The sequence below is a fragment of the Furipterus horrens genome, unplaced genomic scaffold, assembly GCF_987537825.1.
Source record: "Furipterus horrens unplaced genomic scaffold, mFurHor1.1.pri manual_scaffold_4, whole genome shotgun sequence".
Taxonomy (NCBI): domain Eukaryota; kingdom Metazoa; phylum Chordata; class Mammalia; order Chiroptera; family Furipteridae; genus Furipterus; species Furipterus horrens.
This window is the reverse complement of record NW_028327174.1, coordinates 95,688,410-95,709,766: the sequence shown is the minus strand read 5'-3', so window position 1 is coordinate 95,709,766 and position 21,357 is coordinate 95,688,410. Positions and strand designations below refer to the sequence as shown.

The window sequence follows — 21,357 nt, the reverse complement described above, 5'->3', positions numbered from 1 at the left end:
TGTTCCCTTGGTCTGCCTGTCTATTCCTGAGTCAATTCCACACTTCATAAAGTGTAGAGATTTTGTAGTATGTTTTAATATGTTGGGCAAACCAACTTTTCTTTGCTGCTTTTACTTTTTTTTTCAGGGCTTTCCTGACCATTCTTTCCAGTTCTTACAAATAAACTTATCAGCTTATCTGGATTCAGAAAAATGTTAGTGGCCTCCTTTCTGCCCTTCTTTTCTTTCTTTCTTTCATCTTCACTTGAAGACATTTATTGACTTTAGAGAAAGGGGAAGGGAGGGAAGGAGAGAGCGAGAGAAACATCAATGTGAGGAAGAAACATCAGTTGGCTGACTCCTGCACATGCCCTGACTGGAGACCAAGCCTTCAGCCTAGGCATGTGCCCTGACTGGGAGTCAAACCTGAGACCTTTAGGATTACAGGACAACACTCCAACCATCTGAGCCACACTGGCCAGGGCTGTTCACGGCATTTTTGTAAGATCGCATTAAATTTACAAAATTAACTTAGAGAGGATTAATATTTTTGTGATGTTGAGTCTTTTTATCCAGAAATACTGAATACCTTTCCATTTATTCAAGTCTACTTTTGCATCATTCAGGAGTGTTTTATAATTTTCTTTATGTAACTTTTGGGATATTTCTTAGAGTTTATGACTAGGTATTTTGTTATATTTTATATTTTCCTTTCCTAAATAGGACTTCTTGCATCATGTCTTATATCTCATTTTTGTTTGTATAAAGACTTAATTTTTGACTCTGCTTATTAAAAACTACTACTCTATTAATTTTCTTATTGTTTGTAGATTTTCCTGTTAATTCTTTTGGGGCTTTCAGGTATATAAACACATCATCTTTTTAAACAGAGATCATTTGCTCCTTCCTTTCCACTTCTCAATGCTTCTAGGTACGTTCTCTCATCTGGTTGCACCAAAGAATACCTTCTGATCTTGGTAAATGGTAGTAGGGGTACTGGGCCTGTCTCCTTCCTGTCTTTACTGAGAGAGCCTCTAGTCAGTCCCATTCAGATGTTGACTTTCAAGCTTAAGTCAATTTTAATTTCAATTTTATTGAGTGGTTTTTAAAAACAAATGGATATTAATATTTGTTCAAATATCATTTCTGCATCTGTGGGAATGATTACATGATTTTTCTTCTTAGCTTTAATAATATGCTATTTATATTAGTTCCTTAAGTCATCTTTTCTGATACACAATCTTCTTAAGAGTATTTGCTCCTCAACGTTTCTCAATACTAAAAGCATGTCTGGCTAATCTCTGAACTTGGGAAGATGGAGATCCTGCTCCTTCTCTCCAAACTCCTCTGTAGAAAGCAGGACAGTACAGGAGCTAAGAGTCTAGACTCTGAAATCAGGTTGCCTGGTTTTGAGTCCAGCTCCACCACTTGTGAGGCACATGACCTTGGGCAAGTTTCTTATCTCACTCTGCCTTGGTTTCCTCATTTGCAAAGTGGGGATAATGATAGTACCTATAATGAGTGTAGGGTGGTTGTGAGAATCAATGTGATATACACTAACTACGAAGAATAATGTCTGGCCAGTGTTTTTTCTTTTCTTTTTTTAGCTTATTTAATTTTGTGTAGGTAATGCATTCACATGGTTCAAAATTGTACCAAGAAGTTATAAAGTGTCCCTTCTATCCTTGTATTGGTTACCCATTTCGTTTAACCTTTAGCAGCCAATGAGAACTGTTTCTTATACAGCCTTTCATAGATATTTTATGTACAGGCTGGGAAAAATGTAGGTTTACAGTGGTGAGTACATGAAACAGAGTTTATTCTTATATTATTATTTAGTAATTATTGTATTATTTTCCTTACAAACAACTGTAAACCTACTTTTGCCCCACCCTGTAAATGCACACACACATACTATGTTTTTCCTTCTTTTTATAGAAATGGTAGCACACTATGCAAAGCATTCTGCATCTTGCTTTTTTAATAGGTGATTGTCCCTACATAGTTCTCTTAGTGTTTTCATTAGGATAGTATTAACTAATTTATTGAGTGTCTAGGGGAGGTTGGACATTTTTATGATGTTGATGTTGAATTTTTCTATTCAGGAACAAGATGTGGCCCACTGTATTCTTAACCTCATTAATATCTTGGCCCTTCCCATGCTCATGTGCTAGTATACACACATGCACACACATGCACACATACACATACCTACACACAAGCCATTCATCTCTTCTATCTTTCCATTAAATGGAATAGCACTAGGTAAGGAACAGCAGAGGCCGTGAGGAAATCTAAGGCACTGGGACATACTGAGGTCAAATATACTTCATGGGGTCTTGACCTCACCTGCTAGAGACAAGGCACTGATCTGCTTAAACTGCTCTCTCCAGGCCCTTTGGCTGGTGGGCTCTCACAGCAAGAGCCTAACCCCGAGAGAGTGATTCTTGGAATAGAGCTTCTGTGGTGTGGGTAGGGGGATTTGGTCCAGTGACATGGGCATCTGCTCAGGGTGTTTCTTCCATGAGGAGGCAGTGGCCCATGCTGTGTGTGGAAGCTCTGCTGAGCCCCTGCTTTCACTGGGGCTGTGTGAATGTCAGTCTCACTCCCCCACATCTTCCCATCCTCATCACCATTCATCACAGGCCAAAGGACGTGGGTGATCTGAGCTGCCAACCAGTGGTGGGAAGGACCCTAATTCAGCCAAGGGAATGCCAGGGGCCAGAACCTCTTTCTCTCCCTGGAGCCCTCAGTCCCACGTGGGTACATACGCAGAGCTGTTGAGAGCCAGCGCTGTCCAGTAGGCTTCCATTGGGGCTGTCACCACTGCATCAAACAGTACCTCCTGCACCAGCTCCTCGTCACCTGGGTGCAAAATCAGGGGAGACCAATCCACTTATTTCCCCCATGATTGTAAATACAGCTCATTTGCCCTTTTGAGAAACCCTGAACTTCAAGGAACAAGATGTGCCTGATAAACATGTGTCTGGAACACGAAAAACCACCTACATGGATTTGAGAAAGTCATTTCACCTCTTCCAGTCTTCGTTTCCTCAACCCCAAACAACATTTGAGTAGAACTAAATGACTTTTAATGCTCTGTCCAGTTCTAATGTTCTATGAAATTAGGAGAATCCCTCAGTGACATCTGACTTCCATCTGTGCCCAGCTCACCCCCCATCTCAACTCTCATTGCTCTGCTCTTCGATCTTCGGCCTCACGCGCATTGGCCTCTTGCAGTTCTGTGAATCTGAACTTGCCTCAGAACTTCTATATATGCTGTTCCCTTGGTCAGGAAGCCTTTTTCTCCATTCTTTCCATGGGTGGCTCTTTCTTTTCCCTCACTCTCTTTATATTTATTTATTTATTTATTTATTTATTTATTTTTTACACTTGCATTTCATTTAACTTTATTTTCCACTATTTTCTTTTTTTAAGTATATTTTATTGATTATGTTGTTACAGTAGTCCCAATTTTTTCCCCTTTGCTCCCCTCTGCCTGGTACCTTACTCTCCCCAGCAATCCTGCCCCCCTTAGTTCATGTCCATGGGTCATGCATATAAGTTCTTCAGCGTCACCCTTTTCTATATTATTTTTAACTTCCCCTGTCTATGTTGTACCAACCAACTATGCTTCTTTATCCCTGCACCATTTCCCCATTTCTCCCTCTCCCCCCTCCCCGCTGATAACCCTCTAAATGATCCCCATACCTATGATTCTGTTCCTATTCTGGTTTGCTTAGCTGGATTTTGTTTTTATTTTTTAGATTCAGTTGTTGATAGTTGTAAGTTTGTTGTCATTTTAATGTTCATAGTTTTGATCTTCTCTTTCTTAAGTAAGTCCCTTTAACTTTTCATATAATAATGGCTTGGTGATAATGAACTCTTTTAGCTTTACCTTGTCTGGGAAGCAGTTCATCTGCGCATCCATTCTAAATGATAGCTTTGCTGGACAGAGTAATCTTGGTTCTAGGTCCTTGCTTTTCATCACATTGAATACTTTTTGCCAGTCCTTTCTTGCCTGCAAAGTTTCTTTTGAGAAATCAGCTGATGGTCTGATAGGCACCCCTTTGTAGGTACTCTGCTTTTCTCTTGCTGCTTTTAAGATTCTCTCTTTATCTTTCACCTTTGGCATTTTAATTATGATGTGTGTTAGTTTGGTCCTCTTTTGGGTCTAGCTTGCTTGGGACTCTCTGTGCTTCCTGGATTTGTATGTCTATTTCCTATGCCAGATTTGGGAAGTTTTCCTTCATTATTTTTTCACATAAGCTCTCAATTTCTTGCTCTTCCTCTTCTCTCCTTCTGGCACCCCTATGATTCAGATGTTGGCATGTTTAAAGTTGTCCCAGAGGTTCCTAAGCCTCTCCTCATTTTTTTCAACTCTTGTTTCCTCATTCTGTTCTGGTTGACTGTTTTTTTCTTCCTTAGTTCCAAGTCATTGATTTGAACCCCAGTTTCCTTCCCTTCATCACTGGTTTTGTGTGGATTTTCCTTTGTTTCACTTAGCATAGCCTTCACTTCTTCCCTTATGTGTTTGCCATACTCAAGCATATCTGTCAAGCCAGTGAGCATCTTTATCACCAGTGTTTTGAACTCTGCATCTGTGAGGTTGGCTATCTCCTTGTCACTTAGTTTTCCCACTGGAACCTTTATGCATTCCCTCTTTTGGGCCATACTTCTCTGTCTTAGGTAGAGCTGTCACTCCTGTTATGTTGTAAGGGGTGCAGCCTTAGGTATTTCGTCAGTACAGGGTGACCTGTTTCACTATGTTGTGGCACTGTATGTGAGGGAGGGGTCTTAGAGGGAACAATGCCACTTCTTCAGTACTTGCCCCTTTTCAAGGCACTTCTCCCACTGCTGTATGGGACTAGTGCCTCTCTAGCTGTTGCCCTGGCCATCGTTCCCAGAGTGGGTGGGTCTGAGGACCTTCTAGGACCATGGGGGCCCTTTAAACAAGCACACTCTGCTGAGAGACTGGTCATTTCTTCCTCCACTCCAATACCCACTGGTCTGTACAGTCAGAAGCAATGAGGCTTGATTTTCCCCACACACTGGCACCGTGAGCTGCGTGGTCTGATCAGGAACTGGGAGCCCTCCCCAGGAGTTTCTCTTGACCTTTTGAAATGTGTAACTGCATTTTCCACCAGCCTGCCGCTGCTGCCACTGCTGCAGCCACCTCACCATGTCCTGTCTGCCCTGGTTACATCCCTCCTACCTGTCTGGATGAATATTTATTCTTCATGCCTTTGTTTTTTGGACTTTCATGCAACTTGATTTTCTGGAACTTCTGGTTGTCTCTAGTTTTGAGGTATTTGATATCTTCTTAGTTGCGGAGGGAGATGCAGAATGTCTGTCTAGGCCTCCATCTTGGCTGGAAGTCCTCCCTCGCTCTCTTTAAGGTATTTATTATTATTCAGGTGAAATTCATGTAAATAAAATCAACCAACTTAAAGTATATAATTCGGTGGGATTTTGTACACTCACAATGATATGCAGCCACCTCCTCTGTCTAGTTCCACAACATTTTCATCACCACCAAAGGAGATCCTGTACCCATGAAGCCACTTGGGTGGTAAGTGGCACTGGCTGACAGAGGTGGCCTTCCCTGACCATCCATTTAAAGCAGGCCTCATTCTTTTCTATACAGCACAATCGGTAACAACCTACACCTGCACACGTGGGCTTGCTTCTTCATCATGTGGTTTCCTCACGATATTATAAGCTCCATGAAAGCAAAGCTCTTGCCTGGCTGAGTTATCCCTGTAGCTCCAATGTCTTCCCCAGGCCTGGCACAGAGGGCATGCTCAGTACACATTTGTTCATGGAATGAATGTTGGGACAGCATGGAAGGTAGAGTCTTCTCTTGACGGTGACACTTATGTGACAACATGACCTGCTTCTTCTTCTAAAGAGAGAGAAGAGGTACCACAAGGAGGGTGTGGCCCTATAATTACACCATTTGAGTTAGTGGAGGGGAATTTAAGGTTAGTCTGAGAACCAGGTGTTAGAAATACTCATAGACCACAGGCTGGAAAAGGCTGTTTGGTCAAACACTAGCCTCTGCAGGGTTGAGGACTTTGGAGCTCAGCTGCTGGCCTGGGGGTCCACCATGAGGTGCTGGTACAGACAGATCAGATGATGAGGGTGATACCTTTACCCTGGGTGAGTGTCTCTTTGAGGTCTTAATAGTGCTCAGGGGAAAGAGGTTTACAGAGATCCCAGTCCCTGACATGAGATTAGGCACCAGTGCCATAGTTCCAGGGACACTTAGTCACCAGTGTGGCCCCATAATGAGGTTGGCTCTGCTTTTGTTTTTAGAAGGCTCCCTGTTCTCCCTAAGCCATTAGTGAGTTCCCAGGACAGCCCCCTTTTACCCCCCAGCCCTCTCTTCCTGAGTCCTGAGCTGCTGGGTCCCAGAGGGAAACCCTCAGTGGGCAGGCAGCACGCACACTTCAGGTCTGGGTCCTCCCCCATCAGAAAGCGGGCCATGGCCTCCAGCTGACTGAGCTTCCGGTAACCTGGGTCAATATCCGTGATGCAGTAGATCCTGGAACACAGGGCAGTCAAAGTTACCCCACAAAACTCTGCCTCCCTCCCTCTCTTGCCAACTGCCCCCTCCTTTGTGCAGTGACAGAGACCCCACTTACCAGTCACTGGCCAGGGTCAGATCTGGATGCAGCAAGTCATGCAGGCCTGAAACCAGAGCTCACACTCAGTACAGCGCTCACACTGGTGTGAGAATTGCATGTGAATTCTCTACAAACAAGTGCAAGGAAGCTTCTTCATGGTGGGGCTGGGTTTCCTTTTCCTCATTCTTGGCTCAGAGTAGGCACTCACCCAGTAGGATGGGGCTGGGTTTGCACAGACCATGCCTTTGTCCTTGTTGTTCCCACTTCCTGAAATGCCCTTTCTCCCCATTGTCTCACGGCCAAATCCTACCTGTTAGGTCTCCCTCCAAACCAGGGCTTTCCACTTCATTGTACCCAACTGAGCTAAATGGCCAGTCGAAAGATGAGTCTAGAGATGGGCCATGTCTGTTTTGTGTAACCTTTACAGCCTCATGCCCAGCACAGCACCTACCCTGACCATGGGCTCAATACATCGAGTGAATGAATGAAAAAAAGCCACCCTACTGAGCACCCTCAGTGTTTAAACATAAATAGATGCTCAAATAAGATTTGCTAAATCAAAGGAAAGGATGACCGATATGCCAAGGGAGCATCTGTGGCATCACCGAAAGAAGTACTGGACTGACACAGACACAGGCAGGCAGTTAAGGGGTGACACTCCTTTCCCCGCGGGAAGCCCAGCTGAGCCCATGATTTCAAGGCCCTGGACTGCTGGCTGGTCTCCCATGAAGTGGGGGAGGGGTAGCACCCCCTGTCCCCTGCAGCGATGAGGAATATCTGGGTAGAGGGAGAAAAGCAGAGGAAGGAGGAAGGTGCCATAGAGGCGTAGGAAGATTTTTGGTGACCACTGGCAAATGGAAGGAGCATGTTTCAATGTCGCAGATGTGTGCTGTGAAAGGGCAGAAGCAGAGGACGTGGGAGCATGTATGTAGCCAGGTGCTGGGTGGGGAGAGGGGTCTTCCTGGGACAGCTCCCAGAAGAGTGGCATGTACTCTGGGGCCTGAGGAGTGGGTGCCAGTTAACTGGAGAGGATAGCATTTGCGGGGAGAGTGCAGTGTCTGGGAAGACCCTGAGGCTCAGTGTGTGGAGAATTGAGAAAAAGCAGAGGGCCATTGAAGGTCCTTTAGCAGCAACACAATTTAGTTTGGCAGCTTTAGAAACTTCCCTCTGTCAGAAAGAAGTTCAAAGAAAGGAAGAGTCAGGGAGACCAGCTAGAGGCTGCTGTGGTTATCCAGGAGAGAGGTGACAATGATGAGGGCAGTGGCAGAGAGGAGAGACAAGCTACATTGAAAGGGTGGTGCAGGGAGAGTGCACAGAATGTGGGCTTTGAATAGAATTGTGACCACATCTGCCAAGGGCTTGCTAAGGTATCCGGGAGCCCTGAATACAGGTTTTGCTCTCTCTAGGTGCTCAGGTGTGAGCAGGCTGCGTCAGGGAGGGCGGGGCCCTTCTCTGCCATCCTTTAGGTTCACTTCTCATAAGTTCCCTGCTATGAGTTGAGCTTGTCTCCCAAAATGATATGTTGAAGCCTTACCCCTCAGTACCTGTGAATGTGACCTGATATGGAAACAGGGTCTCTGCAGATGTAATCAAGTTAAGATGAAGTCATTAGTGGCCCCTAATCCAAGATGCCTGGTGTCCTTATGAGAAGGGAAAATAGACACACAGAAGGGGAGAAACCACACGATGATGGAGGGGAGACTGAAGAGCTGCAGAGCAAGCCAGGCCTGCAGGGGGTGACTGGGAGCTAGGAGAGCCATTGTAGGTGCTGCTGGTGCTGCGGGAGCATGGCTTCCAGCCAGGGCTGTGAGAGGACAAGGTTCCAGTGTTCAGGCCCCCCAGTGTGTGCTGCTTCATTACAGCAGCTGAGCCGACTGACAGATTTGCTTTCTCACTCTTCCCAGCCACATTTCTCCTGCATTCTGTAGAGTCTTCTGACAGGTAAAGCTTTATTCAGAAAACACATCCCCTTGCAGCCCACCCTTCTGGTTCAGCGCAGCCTCCTGACAATGTGAAGGTGGCAAGTCTTAGGCTCTGTTGGTTTGGATGGCTGTCTGGCAGATCCCCCACACCCAGGATGCCTGAGACACACAGACCCCTGCTTGTCTGGTGGTCCAGCTCTGAGATTCTGCTCTCAAGCCTGGGACCTGGGAGGCTGTCAGTTCAGCTCTGGGTTGGGTTGGGCCCATTCAGAAGGATCCATTTTTTTCCTTCTAAATTGTCCATCAGTACTGAGCGCCAACCTACCTTCTTCCACAGATGTGTTCCCCAGGAGGATGTATTCTCCATGGCCCTGGGACAGCACCACTCCCAAACTGTGGGGAGCAGAGACCCAATGTTCTCATCAAACAGCAAGTCCAAGTCAGCATCCCAGTCTATGTCCTGTCCTTCACTAACTCTAAGTTTATGAGCTCCCCGTACCCATGATAAGTGGCATGCATGCCAATTATATTTATTGCTTTTTTTGAGGGGAGAGAGAGAGAGAGAGAGAGAGAGAGAGAGAGAGAGAGAGAATTTGTTATTCCACTTGTTTATGCATTCATTGGTTGATTCTTGTATGTGTCCTGACCAGGGATAGAACCTGAAACCTTAGAGTATTGGGATGATGCTCTAACCAACAGAGCTATGAGCTACCTGGCCAGGGCCCCTCAACTTCCATTTTAATCAAGATACATCCTGAACCTCTCGGGAACCCTCTGAAATGTAGAAAGGTCTCTAGATCTCACAGGGCCCCACAAACAGGAAGGCCCTTTCCCCTCTGGTGAATCCCATGTGCCCTCCTCTCTCTCATGGTAAAACATTGCTTTTGAACCTCGGCCAAATGTCTGAATCACCTAGAGAGCTTTAAAAGGTACTAGTGCCTGGAACCCACACCAGAAGTTCTGAGTAAATTGGTTTGGATGGACCTGAATATTGACATTTTAAACAAATTCCTCAGGTATTTTAATGAGCAGTCAGGGCTGGGAATGATGCTTTATTAAGATATGAGGTAACTCAGAGATAAGGACTATTTGTTTCCTAATCTGTATATTGCATGAAGATAAATATTTATATAGTTGGAGAGGACCTAGGAGATCTTCAGATTTAATCTTTCATCTAACAATTGCTTACAACTGCATGCAGTAAGATCTTTGATTGTTATTCAATCCTCACAATACTGCCAAGAAGTAGCTACTATTACTATCCGCATTTTACAGATGATGAATCTAAGGCACAGAGAGGTTAAATAACTTGACAAAGGTCACACAGCCTATTAATGGCGAAGCTGGGATTTAAACACAGGCAGTCTGGTTCCAGACTCTGCACACTGAGCTATACTGGCAAAGCAGGTCTAGAACTCTCAAATTTCCCGAATGCAGTCTTTTTCTGTTACCACAAAATTGTCAACTAACTTTGAGTAAATCCATCCCCAGACCTGAAAGTCCCACCCTGTGTTGTTGGTATTCGTGTTCCACCCATGCTTCCACTCTGCAGATAAAACATGTGTCCCTCACCTGAAAGGTGTGTCACTGATGTCTGTGAAGAAGTAGTCATTGGTCAGGAAAAGAACTCTCTTCTGAAAGAGAAAAGAATGGATGTTTGCTGGAGAGAAGAGGCCAGACCATGCCACCCACCTCCTTACGCAATGCCCTTGGGGTTTCATCAGCTCTGTGCCACTTCTCTCACTTCTTCTCTTCCCTGACTGTCACCAGCATGCCTCCTCTGGTGGGTGCCACAGGCAGGGTCACTGCAGGCCCAGCAAACCACCGCCCTTGGGGGTGGCCTGACTGGAGGACCAAGGGCTAGACCTGTGCCGTCCCAAGAAGTATCCACCAAGCACATGGCTACTGAGCCTTGATATGTGCAAGTGAGGAAATGAATTTTCAAATTTAGTTAAGAGAACTTTAAATTGAGATAGCCAATGTGGCAGTGACTTCTGTATTGGACGGTGCAGGTATGGACAGTGACTCCAGGCTGCGTATGGGATCAGAGTGGAATATTTATACAGTTGGAGGGAATCTAAGTGGTGCTAAAAGCTTCTGGAGCTCCTAAGTGTCCAACCTACCTACAGCCCTCCCCTCTCTTGATGACAACAAAGGGGGAGTGGGGTCCCCATCCTCTTCCCTGAACCCCTCCCAGGGCCATGCCACCTTTACAACTCCTTCCTTTCAGTGCTGCCAACTTTCAGGTTTCAGTTGAATTTACATAAATTAGAGCATCAGGTAGTGTATACAGTGGCTGTAGGCACGGTCTGGGCATCAGACAGATCTGGATTTAAGCTGTGTGCTCTGGGGTAAGTCATTCACTTTTCTAAGCATCAGAGATCTCATTTGTATATTGGGATTAACAATAGCATCTCTTGCATATGGTTGCTGTGAGGTTGTGAGTGTGTCTTAAACAGATGGAAGGGGGTCCAGGGAACAGCAGGATTTGCTCTGGGCTCTGAAGTTTTACAGAGCATCTGGTCCACATGTGTCTTTGGGAAAGCCACACACTACAGTTGGCTCAGGAGCTGTTCTTATTCCCTTCACTTCCTTCTGGCTTTTCTTCCACTTGGGAAATTGGAGTAAGATATTGGAAGAGACATGGGAGGAGAGGGATGGAAAAAAGGTTAGTTTCTACAGGAAACCGGCTTCAGCCCAAACTCAAACGAGCAGTTCTCTGGTGATTCCCTCCTGCCCTTTCTGCCCCACTTGGACCCTCTCCAGTCTCCCTTCCTCACAGTAGTCACAGGGCCGCTGGGAGCCAGCAAGGGCAGAGATGGGCTTCGGAGCCCTGTGCTCCAAGGTGGGCTGGCTTGAGTGTTGGAACTGGAGATCATCTTTTAAGTTTTTCCTTCTCCTTTTCTTAAAAATGAAATAAAGACGCAAAAATGCACAGAGCTAAAGTGAATCATTCCATTAGTTTTGATAAATGTACACAGCCATGTAATTACCTCCCAAGTCAAGATTGGAATGTTTGCATTCTCTAAAATTTCCTTCCAATCAATCCCCATCCCATCCCTACATGAGCAAACTCTGTTCTAAAGTCTCCACCGTAGATTAGTTTTGCCCATTCTTATTGTGTGCACTCTTTTGTATCTGCCTTCTTTTGCTCAATGTAATGTCTCTAAGATCCACTTCTGCTGTTGAGTACATCAGTAGTGTGTTTCTTTCTACTGCAGAGCGGTATTCCAAGGTGTGGATACACTAAGTGGCTTTTACATTCACCTGTTCATGAGCCTCTGGGGTGTTTCCAGTTTGCAGTTATAATAAGCAAAACTGCTATAAATATTCTTGAACCAGTCTTCTTGTGAACATGTGTTTTCATTTCTCTTCATAAGTACCTAGAATGCAATTGCTGGGTTGTATGCTAAATGTATGTTTGCTTTTATTAAAAAACTGCAAAACAATTTTCTTAAGTTTTTTTTTAATATAATACTTCCACTAGCAATGTATGAGTTCCAATTTCTCTATATCTTTGACAGAATTTGGTGTTATCCATCTTTTAGGTTTCAGCTTTTGTAGAGTGTGAAATGGAACCTCATTTTTGTTTTAGTTTGTGTATCTCTGATGACTAATGATGAGGAGTGTCCTTTCATGTGCTTATGGGGCATGTGTACTTGTGAAGTGTCTCTGCAATTATCTGGACCATTTTTTCTTGGGTTGTTAGTTTTTTGTTAATAATTTGTAGGAATTCTTTAAATAGTCTGGATACAATCTGTGCTTTGCTTTGTCGTTGTCTTAATGGTACCTTTTGATGAGGAGAACTTTTGCTTTTGAGAAAGTCCAATTTATCAAATATTATTTTGTGTTTAGTGTTTTGGTGTTTTGTCTAATAAGTCTTTGCATAACCTTGGGTTGTGAAGATTTTCTCCTATGTTTCTTTTGTAGAAGCCTTCTAGTTTTCACTTTAACATTGAGGGCTATTATTTATCTCAAATTAATTTCTGTGTATGGTATGAATAGCTCAGTGTTTATTTTTTTCATACATTTATTCAGCTGTTCTAGCACCATTCTTTAAAAAGACCTCCCTTTCTCTATTGATTTGCCAAAGTTTCTATTCAAAAGCAACTGAGAATATGTGAGTTCATATCTGGGTTCCTGATCCCTTTTCTATTCCTATGCCAATACCACCCTACTTGGTTACTGTAGCTTTATAATTAGTTTTAAAATCAGGTAGTATGAATCATTCAAATTTGTTCTTTTTCAAGGTAGTTTTGGCTATTTTAGGTCATTTGAATTTTCACATAACTTTTAGAATTACCTTCTATATCTAAAAGAATTCTGTTTAAATTTTGATTGGGATTGTGTTGGATCTACAGATCAATATGGGGAGAATGTACATCTTAGAAATATTGATTTTACAACCCATAAACATAGTTGTATCTTTCTATTAATTTTATCTTTGACATTCTGTTTACAATATTATGTAGTTTTCAGTGTAGAAGTCATGTATATATCTTTGTTAAATTTATACCTAAGTATTTCATATTGCTTGATGCTATTGAAATTGAACCTTAAAAATAATTTTATTATCCATTATTTGCTGCTATCTGCAAAAATATAATAGATTTTTATAATATTGATCTTGTATTCTTTGAACTTGTTAAATTTACCTGTTAGTTTTAGCAGTTGTTTTGCAGATTCTTGGGATTTTCTATGTAAATAACATCTTGTCTGTGAATTAGGACAGTAAAACATTTTTGTGTCTTTTATTTTGTTTTCTTGCCTTATTACAAGGATAAGTCCTTGCAAGGTCAAGTACAATGTTGACCAGAAGTAGTGAAAGCAGACATCCTTCCCTTGATCACACTCTAGAAAGAATGTGTTTCACCAGTAGAAGTTAATTTTTTCATATATGTCATTTATCAGATTGAGGAAGTTTCCTACTGTTCCCAGTTAAATGTAGTCAAATGTTCTTTCAGCTTCTATTGAGATGACCATATGGTGTTGCTCCTTTATTCTGTTAATATGATGGATTACACCGATTGATTGACTTTTCTGAATGTCAAACTAGCCTTCCATTTTTGGAATAGCTCCACTATGTGCTATTGTTGTCATTAGCCTCACATTTCACTTGCATACATTATAAAGCTTACAACACAATGTCAAAATTTTTGTTTTAAATAGTTGTCTTTCTGGGAAGTGAAAAGAATAATGAAGTCTTATATTAATCCATGTATTTACTATTTCCTTTGCTGTCCATTTCCTCACGTAGATCTTCCATTTGCATTATATTTCTTCAGCCTAAAGAACTTCCTTAAGCATTCTTGTAGTGCAGTTCTGAGGATGATGAACTCTGGTCTGTTTTATTTTTTAATCAGTCTTTATTTCACTTTTTTCTGTGGGGAGGATATTTTCTCTACATATAGAAGTTTGGGTAGATAGCCTTTTTCTTTTGGCATTCAAAAATATTATTAATTTTTTTTACTGTTTTTTTAAAAACTTTTTTATTGAATTTATTGGGGTGATATTTGTTAATAAAATTATATAGGTTTCAGGTGTACAGTTCTATAACACATCATCTGTATATTGTATTGTGTGTTCACCACCCCAAGTTAAGCCTCCTTCTATCACTATTTATCCCACCTTTCCCTCTGATAATCACCATACTGTTGTCTATGTCTGGGTTTTTCACTGTTTTTGATGAGAAGTCAGCTATCATTCTATTATTGTTTTCTTCTAGTTTCTTTTAGAATTTTCCCTTATTCTTCAATTTTTCAGCATGTGTAATATGGTGTGCTTGAGGTTTGCTGAAATTCTTACATCTCTTGGTTGATATTTTTCACCAAATTCAGGACATTTGGGGCATTAGTTTTTTTAAACAAGATTTTATTTATTTATTTTTAGAGAGATGGGAAGGGGGGAAGAGAGGGGGAGAAACATCGATGTGAGAGAGAAACATTGATTGGTTGCCTCTTGCACGTGCCTTGACCAGGGACTGAACCAGTGACCTTTTTCTTTGCATAACAATGCCCAAAAAACTGATCCACACTGGTCAGGGCTGGGGCATTGGTTTCTGAATTTTTTTTTCTGCTCCATTTTTTTCCCTTTCTCCTGGGATTCCAAGGACATATGTTACACATCTGGTAACAGGGTTATTTTCTTTTCCAAAATTTTCTTTCTATTCTAGTTGATTTCTATTTATCTGTTTTTAAATTCACTACTCCATTGTTCTTCAATCTGCTATTAACCCCTTCCAGTACAACATTTAAAAAAGATATTTAAAAATTTTAAGATTACAGTTGACATGCAATAGTATATTAGTTTTAGGTGTACAACTTAGTGATTAGAGATTTATATAATTTATGAAGTGATTACCTGACACCATACATAGTTATTACAATACTATTGACTATATTCCCTGTGCTGTACTTTACATCCCCATGATTATTTTTATAATGGGCAATTTGTACTTCTCAATCCCTTCACCTTTTCACCCATCCCTACAAACCCCCTCCCATCTGGTAACCATCATTTTTTCTCTATATATCTATGAGTTTATTTTTGTTTTGTTTGTCTCTTCATTTTGTTTTTTTAGGTTCCACATTTAAGTGAAATCATACAGTGTTTTTCTTCATCTGAATTATTTGACTTAGCATAGTACCCTCTACATCCATTTAAGTTGTCACAAATGTTAAGATTTCCTTCTTTTTAATGCGTGAGTAATATTTCATTGTATATATGTACCACATCTTTTTTATTCACTTGCCTATTGATGGACACTTTGGTTACTTCCATATCTTGGCTATTGTAAATAATGCTGCAAAGAGCATAGAGATTTATATATCTCTTTGAATTAGTGTTTTACATTTCTTCAGATAAATATCCAGAAGTAGAATTGCTGGGTAACTTCTTTGGCTCTTGTTACAGCAGTTGTTTTAATGCCTATTTTGTCTGATATAAGTATTGCTAACATGGCTTTTGTTTCATTTTATTTGCATGAAATATCTTTTCCATTTTTTCACTTCCAGTATGTGTGTCTTTAAATCCTAAGTGATTCTCTTCTAGACAACATTATATATGGGTCATTCTCATCCACTCACCCACCCTATGTCTTTTGATTGGAGCATTTAACCCATTTATACTTAATGTAATTATTGGTAGATATGTAATTATTGCCATTTTATTATTCATATATTTGATATTTTCTTCTTCTTAATGAACTCTCTAACATTTCTTGTAATACTGGTTTGGTGATGATGAACCCCTTTAGCTTTACCTTGTTTGGGAAGCTTTTTATCTGTCCTTCAATTCTAAATGATAGCTTTGCTGGGTAGTCTTGGTTGTAGGTCCTTCCTTTTCATCACTTTGAAAATTTCTTGCCAATTCTTTCTGGCCTGCAAAGTTTCTGTTGAGAAATTAGCTGACAGTCTTATCGGGGCTCCCTTGCAGGTAACTGACTGCTTTTCTCTTGCTGCTTTTCAGATTCTCTCTTTGTCTTTAAACTTTTACATTTTAACTATGATGTGTCTTGGTGTGGGCCTCTTTGGGTTAATCTTGTTTGGGACTCTCTGCACTTCCTGGACTTATATGTCTACTTCCCTCACCAAGTTAGGGAAATTATCTTTATAAGATAATTGTCATTATCTTTTCAAATTGGTTTCCACTTTCTTGCTAGTTCTCTTCTTCTGGCACCCCCATGGTGCAAGTGTTGGTATGCTTGAAGTTGTCCCAGAGGCTCCTTACACTATCCTCATTTTTTAAAAATTCTTTTTTCTTCTAGCTGTTTCAGTTGGTTGATTTTTGCTTCCTTATATTCCAAACGCTGATTTGAGTCCTGGCTTCATTCACTCTACTGTTGATTCCCTGTTCTTTATTTTAATTAATGTATCCTTCATTTCTGACTGGATCTTTTTTTATGCTATTGAGGTTCTCACTAAGTTCCTTGAGCATTCTTATAACCAGTGTTTTGAACTCTGCATCTGATAGGTTGGTTTTCTCCATTTTGTTTAGTTTTTTTCTCTGGAGTTTTGTTCTGTTCTTTTTTGGGCCATGTTTGTCTCCTCATTTTGCAGCCCCCCTATGTACGTTTCTATGTGTTAGGTAGAGCTGCTATATTTCCCAGGCTTGGTATAGTGGCCTAATGTAGTGGGTATTCTGTAGGCTCCAGTGTCACAGCCTGCCCTATTTCCCAAGCTGGGTACTCAAAGTGCACCCATTGTGTGGGCTGTGTACACCCTCCTCTTGCAGTCGAGCCTTGATTGCTGTTGGCACATTCAAGGCCAGCCACTGCCTGTATTCTCTCTGGGGTCACACAGCATTAACTACAAAGTAATCTGCAGATGGCTGCTACTTGTACTGGGCTTGGAGGTGCCCAGATGAGGCCAGGCTGTGAACTAAGGCTTGTTGCTGCTAGTGCCAGGCCTTGGGCAACTTAGTGAGAGTTATGGGGCTGCTGAAGCCAGATGTTGCCTGTTTGGGAGAGTTTAGGAAAATCTGGAGTATGGGCCAAGGTAAGCCATTCCTATGGAAAAGCCACTGGAAGTAGCTTTGGTGGTCCCAAAGGTTGGGTGGGGCAAGGCCTCAGGGAATCACCAGGGTGGGCTTAACAGTGTGAGCCAGGTTGATGGAGTCTCGGATATTGTACCTGCCTGCTGGCTCTGTGGCTCTGTAGGTGTTGGAGGCTCAGAAAAGGAACAGTGGCCTATGCCGGCACTTCTGTCTATGGAAAAGCTGTCCCCTCCAGCTCTCAGCCTCATGCTGCACAATTCAGTTTCTCCGGGTATATCTCTGGTGCTTTTCAATCTGTTCCATGTTGGAACTTACATGGAGTGAGTCTGAGTAAGTCTGTGCATGGACCCTTTAAGAGCAACTATCGGGGAGTCCAGCAGTTTCTGTCTTCTGCAGCCTCAATCCCCACTGGTTTTTATAGCCAGAAGTTATGAGGACTTCGATTCCTGGCACTGGAACCCTTAACTGTGTGGCTTGGTGTGGGGCTAGGACCCTTCACTCCTGAGATAACACTCCCAATTTTTATCCGTCACTTGTCAGCTTGGGACCAGCCCATTCTAGGTCTCCACCCCTCCTACTAGTCTTGATGTAGTTTCTTCTTTAATTTTATAGTTGTAGGACTTCCATTCAGCTTGATTTCTGATGGTTCTGAATGATGGTTGTTTTATAGATTAGTTATAATTTTGATGTGGTTTTATGAGGAGGCGAGCCATGTTTACCTATGCCTCCATCTTGACCAGAAGTCTCTCTTTTTGCTGCTTTGATTGGAACACCTAACTTGTCTTTCCAATTGTTGATTTGATTCTCTGCTTCATTTAATTTACTGTTGATTCCTTCTAGTGTATTCCTCATTTTAGTTATTGTATTCTTCATTTCTGACTGATTCTTTATGATCTCTATCTCTTTGTTAAAGATCGCATCACATTCATCTACTCCTCCCCTAAGTTTATTGAGCATCCTTATAACCAGTGTTTAGAGTGCTGCATCTGATAAATTGCTTGTTTTCATTTTGTTTAGTTCTTTTTCTGGAGTTTTGTTTTGTTTTTCCATTTGGCACATGTTTCTTTGTCTTCTCATTTTGGCTGAGCCCTGGTTTGTTTCTATGTATTAGGTAGTTCTGCTATGTCTCCCAGTCTCAGTGAGCATCTTATATAGTAGGTGTCCTATGGGGCCCTGTGGCACAATCTCCCTGGTCTCCTGAGCTGGGTGCTCCAGTCTTGTTTTTTGGGTGTGCCTTCCTGTTGTAGCTGAGCCTTGATTGCTCTTGGCACATCAGAGGGAGGGATTGACTCTCAGGTTGATTGGCTGAGAGGAATGGCTATGACTGTGGCTGAGAAGCTATTATGTAGGGGCTGATCCCACTGAAGAGGATTCACTTTATGGGGGCTCTGGTGCCTGCTGAGTCCACACTTTGGGTGTGTCTTTTTTGGAGGTGGTTGGATGGTGCTATGTTGTGGTCTTAAGCTGGGCAGCAGGTGTGCTGGTCCTGGGGCTGCTTGGGAGGGGCTCTGGTGCAGGCCAAGGTCAGCTGCTGCCTGTGCCCAGCCTGGGGCCACTGCCCAGCCTGGGGCCACTTGGTATGAGCTACAGAGCAATCTGTAGATGGGTTCTGCTTGTGCTGAGCCTGGAGATGCTTGGGAGAGGCTAAGCTGCAAGCTGAGGCTGGCTGCCATGAGTGCTAGGTTTACAGCTGCCTAGCAAGAGGTATGGGGCACGCCAAAGCCAAATGCTGTTTGTTTGGGGTTTGTGGACCTTTGAGAGACTTTAGGAAAATCCATAGCATGAGCTAAGACAGGCTGTTTGTATGAAAAATCTGCTGAAAGAGGCTTGGGCAGGCCCAGAAGTTGGGTGGTATGGGGTCTTGGAATCACCAGCGTGAGGTTAACGGTGTTAACCAGGTTGATGGAGACTCAGGCTTGGTGCCTGCCTGTTCCTGCAGACTGTGTGCGGGAAAGGCTCAGCAAAGGAACAATGGCACCTGCCAGCTGTTCCTTCAGCCCTAACCATGAAGCCAGACAACTTAGTTCCTCCTTGTATGTCCCTGGTGTGAGTTTTAGCAAATCTGTGCATGGGCCCTTTAAGACCTATAGTGCCTGGGACTCTAGAAGCTCTTTTCTCACTCAGTTGCAATCCCCACTGGTTTTCCCAGCCAGGAGTTATGGTGATTTCTCTTCTCTGTACTGAAATCCTGCACTGGTAGCCCAGTGTGAGGCTGGGACCCCTGGTACCTCAGGGGGCGTCTCTGCACTGAGATATCCCTCCTGATTCTGTACTATCATGCATGGGTGTGGGAACAGCCTCTTTTGTGTCTCTGCCCCTACAGTCTCAACATGGCCTGTTCTTTCTATCCTTGGTTGTAGGGTTTCTGTTCAGCTAGTCTTCAGGCTGTTCTTATCACTGGTTGTTCTGTAATTTAGTTGTAATTTTGAAATGGTCATAGGAGGAGGTAAAGCACAGCATTTACCTTCTCTGCCATCTTGACCAGAACTACAATCAAGTAAAAATTTCATTTCATATACTGTATTATTCAGTTCTAAAACTGTATTTGGTAACTGTGGCAGTTTTATACTGTGTCAAATTAACTAAGCTGGGACCACATTTCCAGATTCACTTCCCTTTATGGTTTCAAGTTGGGATTGGCCAAAAGAAAAGTTTGCATGAGATTTTTAAGGAAGAAGTGAAGGAGCAACCATTTTACATGCTAAAGGTAAGTATCAGACACTTGTAGCTTGCTCTGAGCTGTTGGCTAACCTTCCTGGCCTGGGTAAACAGCCACATTTAGGGCTTCCTCAGCTAGCTCCTTCTGCAGGTCACTGACATCATTGTGGTTGGAGGTAATGAGAGACAAGTTTGGATTTTAGTTTTTCCTCACAAGTTCCTGTTTTCCCTCATGGGGTCCAGTTTGTCTTGCTTTTCCCCATGTCATCCAGCTTTCCTTCCCAACCGCTGGCCCTGCTGACCTCAGATGACTTCAAGGTCATCACTGGATGCAGTGATATCTATCAGCCTTCTGTCTCTTCCAGTTTCCACAATTTCACAAGGTCTCGTCGTCGGCAGCCGTCCGTCTCGAGAGACGATGGTGTAGCTTCTTAAGAGTCTATCTGCACCGCCGAGAATGGTTGTGCAGTCCGACTCGGGAGTGACACGGTATCTGTCTCCTCCCGTGTTGAATCGACATCTTGCGATGACGCTGGAGTGTCCTCTCCAGTGAAGCTGAAGCTACAGAGCCTGGGCAGGGTGATATGGACTAACCCCTAGAATAAAACCCTATATTCATGCCACTTGTACTGGTTCTGCTTCTTTAATCAAACGCTGATCATTTCTCTGCTGAGATTCTCCACCTAGTCATTCATTATTACCATCTTTTAAAAATTCCTTGTGCAGATTTATCATATCTGCTTTAAAGTCCTAATTTAGACAGCTGGATCATCTCTGAGATCAGTTTTAAGATGCTTTTTCTCTTAACTGTGTGTCACATTTTCCTGTTTCTTCACATGTCTGATAATTTTTATTGTATACTGACTATATTAAAGAATATGTTGTAGACATATTGTCTTCCTCTAAAGAGTGTTGATTTTTATTTTATCAGCAGATAGATCATTGGCTGGTCACCCTGAGCTTGTGGAGTTTGTGAATTGGGTCTGTTTCAACTTTGTCTTTAGTCTTAGGGTGACTTCCCTAAGTCTTGACACATAATCTTCAGTCCTAAAGTGCAGCTCTTCTGTGCTCCCAGAAAAATCCTGAGGTGTTTACTAAGCTTCTCTACCTCAGTGTGACTCAGACTCCAAGCTGTCCCCACTACCATAGGCAGCAGCTGAAATCCACTTCAACCTTTGTTTCTGCCTGCTTTGGGCCACTTTCATGTGTCTCTGAATGTTTGTTTTTTATTCTAATTTTCAGATTTATAATTGTCATCTGCTAGAAGGTTAGTTTAAATGCAAACTACTCCCTCATGATTAAAATCAGAAATTTGAGGTCATCTTTTAAGACTAAAGCAAAGCAAAGAGAGAAGGAGGGGGAGGGGTATCTATGAATCTCATTAACAGAAAGAGAGCTGGAGAGATTTGGAGGATGAAAGTAAAAAGGTGTCATAGCAATCTCTCCATTTAAGAGTTGCCTCCCTTTGTTGTAAAAGAAAAGTGTGTGTGTGTATGTGTGTGAGAGAGAGAGAGAGTGAGTGAGAGAGAGAGAGAGAGAGAGAGAGAGAGAGAGTGAAGGGGTATCACAGAGCATTCCATTTTGTCTCCTTGAATGCAGTGCATAGGAATTAGAAGGCAGAGGAATATGGGGTGCAGCTGCCCTAATGTCTGTGCCAGCTGCTGGTGTGTGTGTGG

The 21,357-nt window shown here is 42.6% G+C and overlaps 1 protein-coding gene across 1 annotated transcript in view; it reads right to left on the bottom strand.

Annotated features, from left to right (window-relative positions):
• Positions 1-21,357, bottom strand: part of CACNA2D4 (calcium voltage-gated channel auxiliary subunit alpha2delta 4) — a 128,541-nt gene that overhangs the window by 64,695 nt on the left and 42,489 nt on the right. Inside the window, exons 19-23 of the mRNA XM_090275173.1 lie at positions 10,103-10,164; positions 8,856-8,923; positions 6,627-6,672; positions 6,429-6,526; positions 2,751-2,844 (exon numbers count right to left, since the gene is read on the bottom strand). Coding sequence (XP_090131299.1) covers positions 2,751-2,844; positions 6,429-6,526; positions 6,627-6,672; positions 8,856-8,923; positions 10,103-10,164 — 368 coding nt within the window. The remainder of the gene's footprint in view (positions 1-2,750; positions 2,845-6,428; positions 6,527-6,626; positions 6,673-8,855; positions 8,924-10,102; positions 10,165-21,357) is intronic.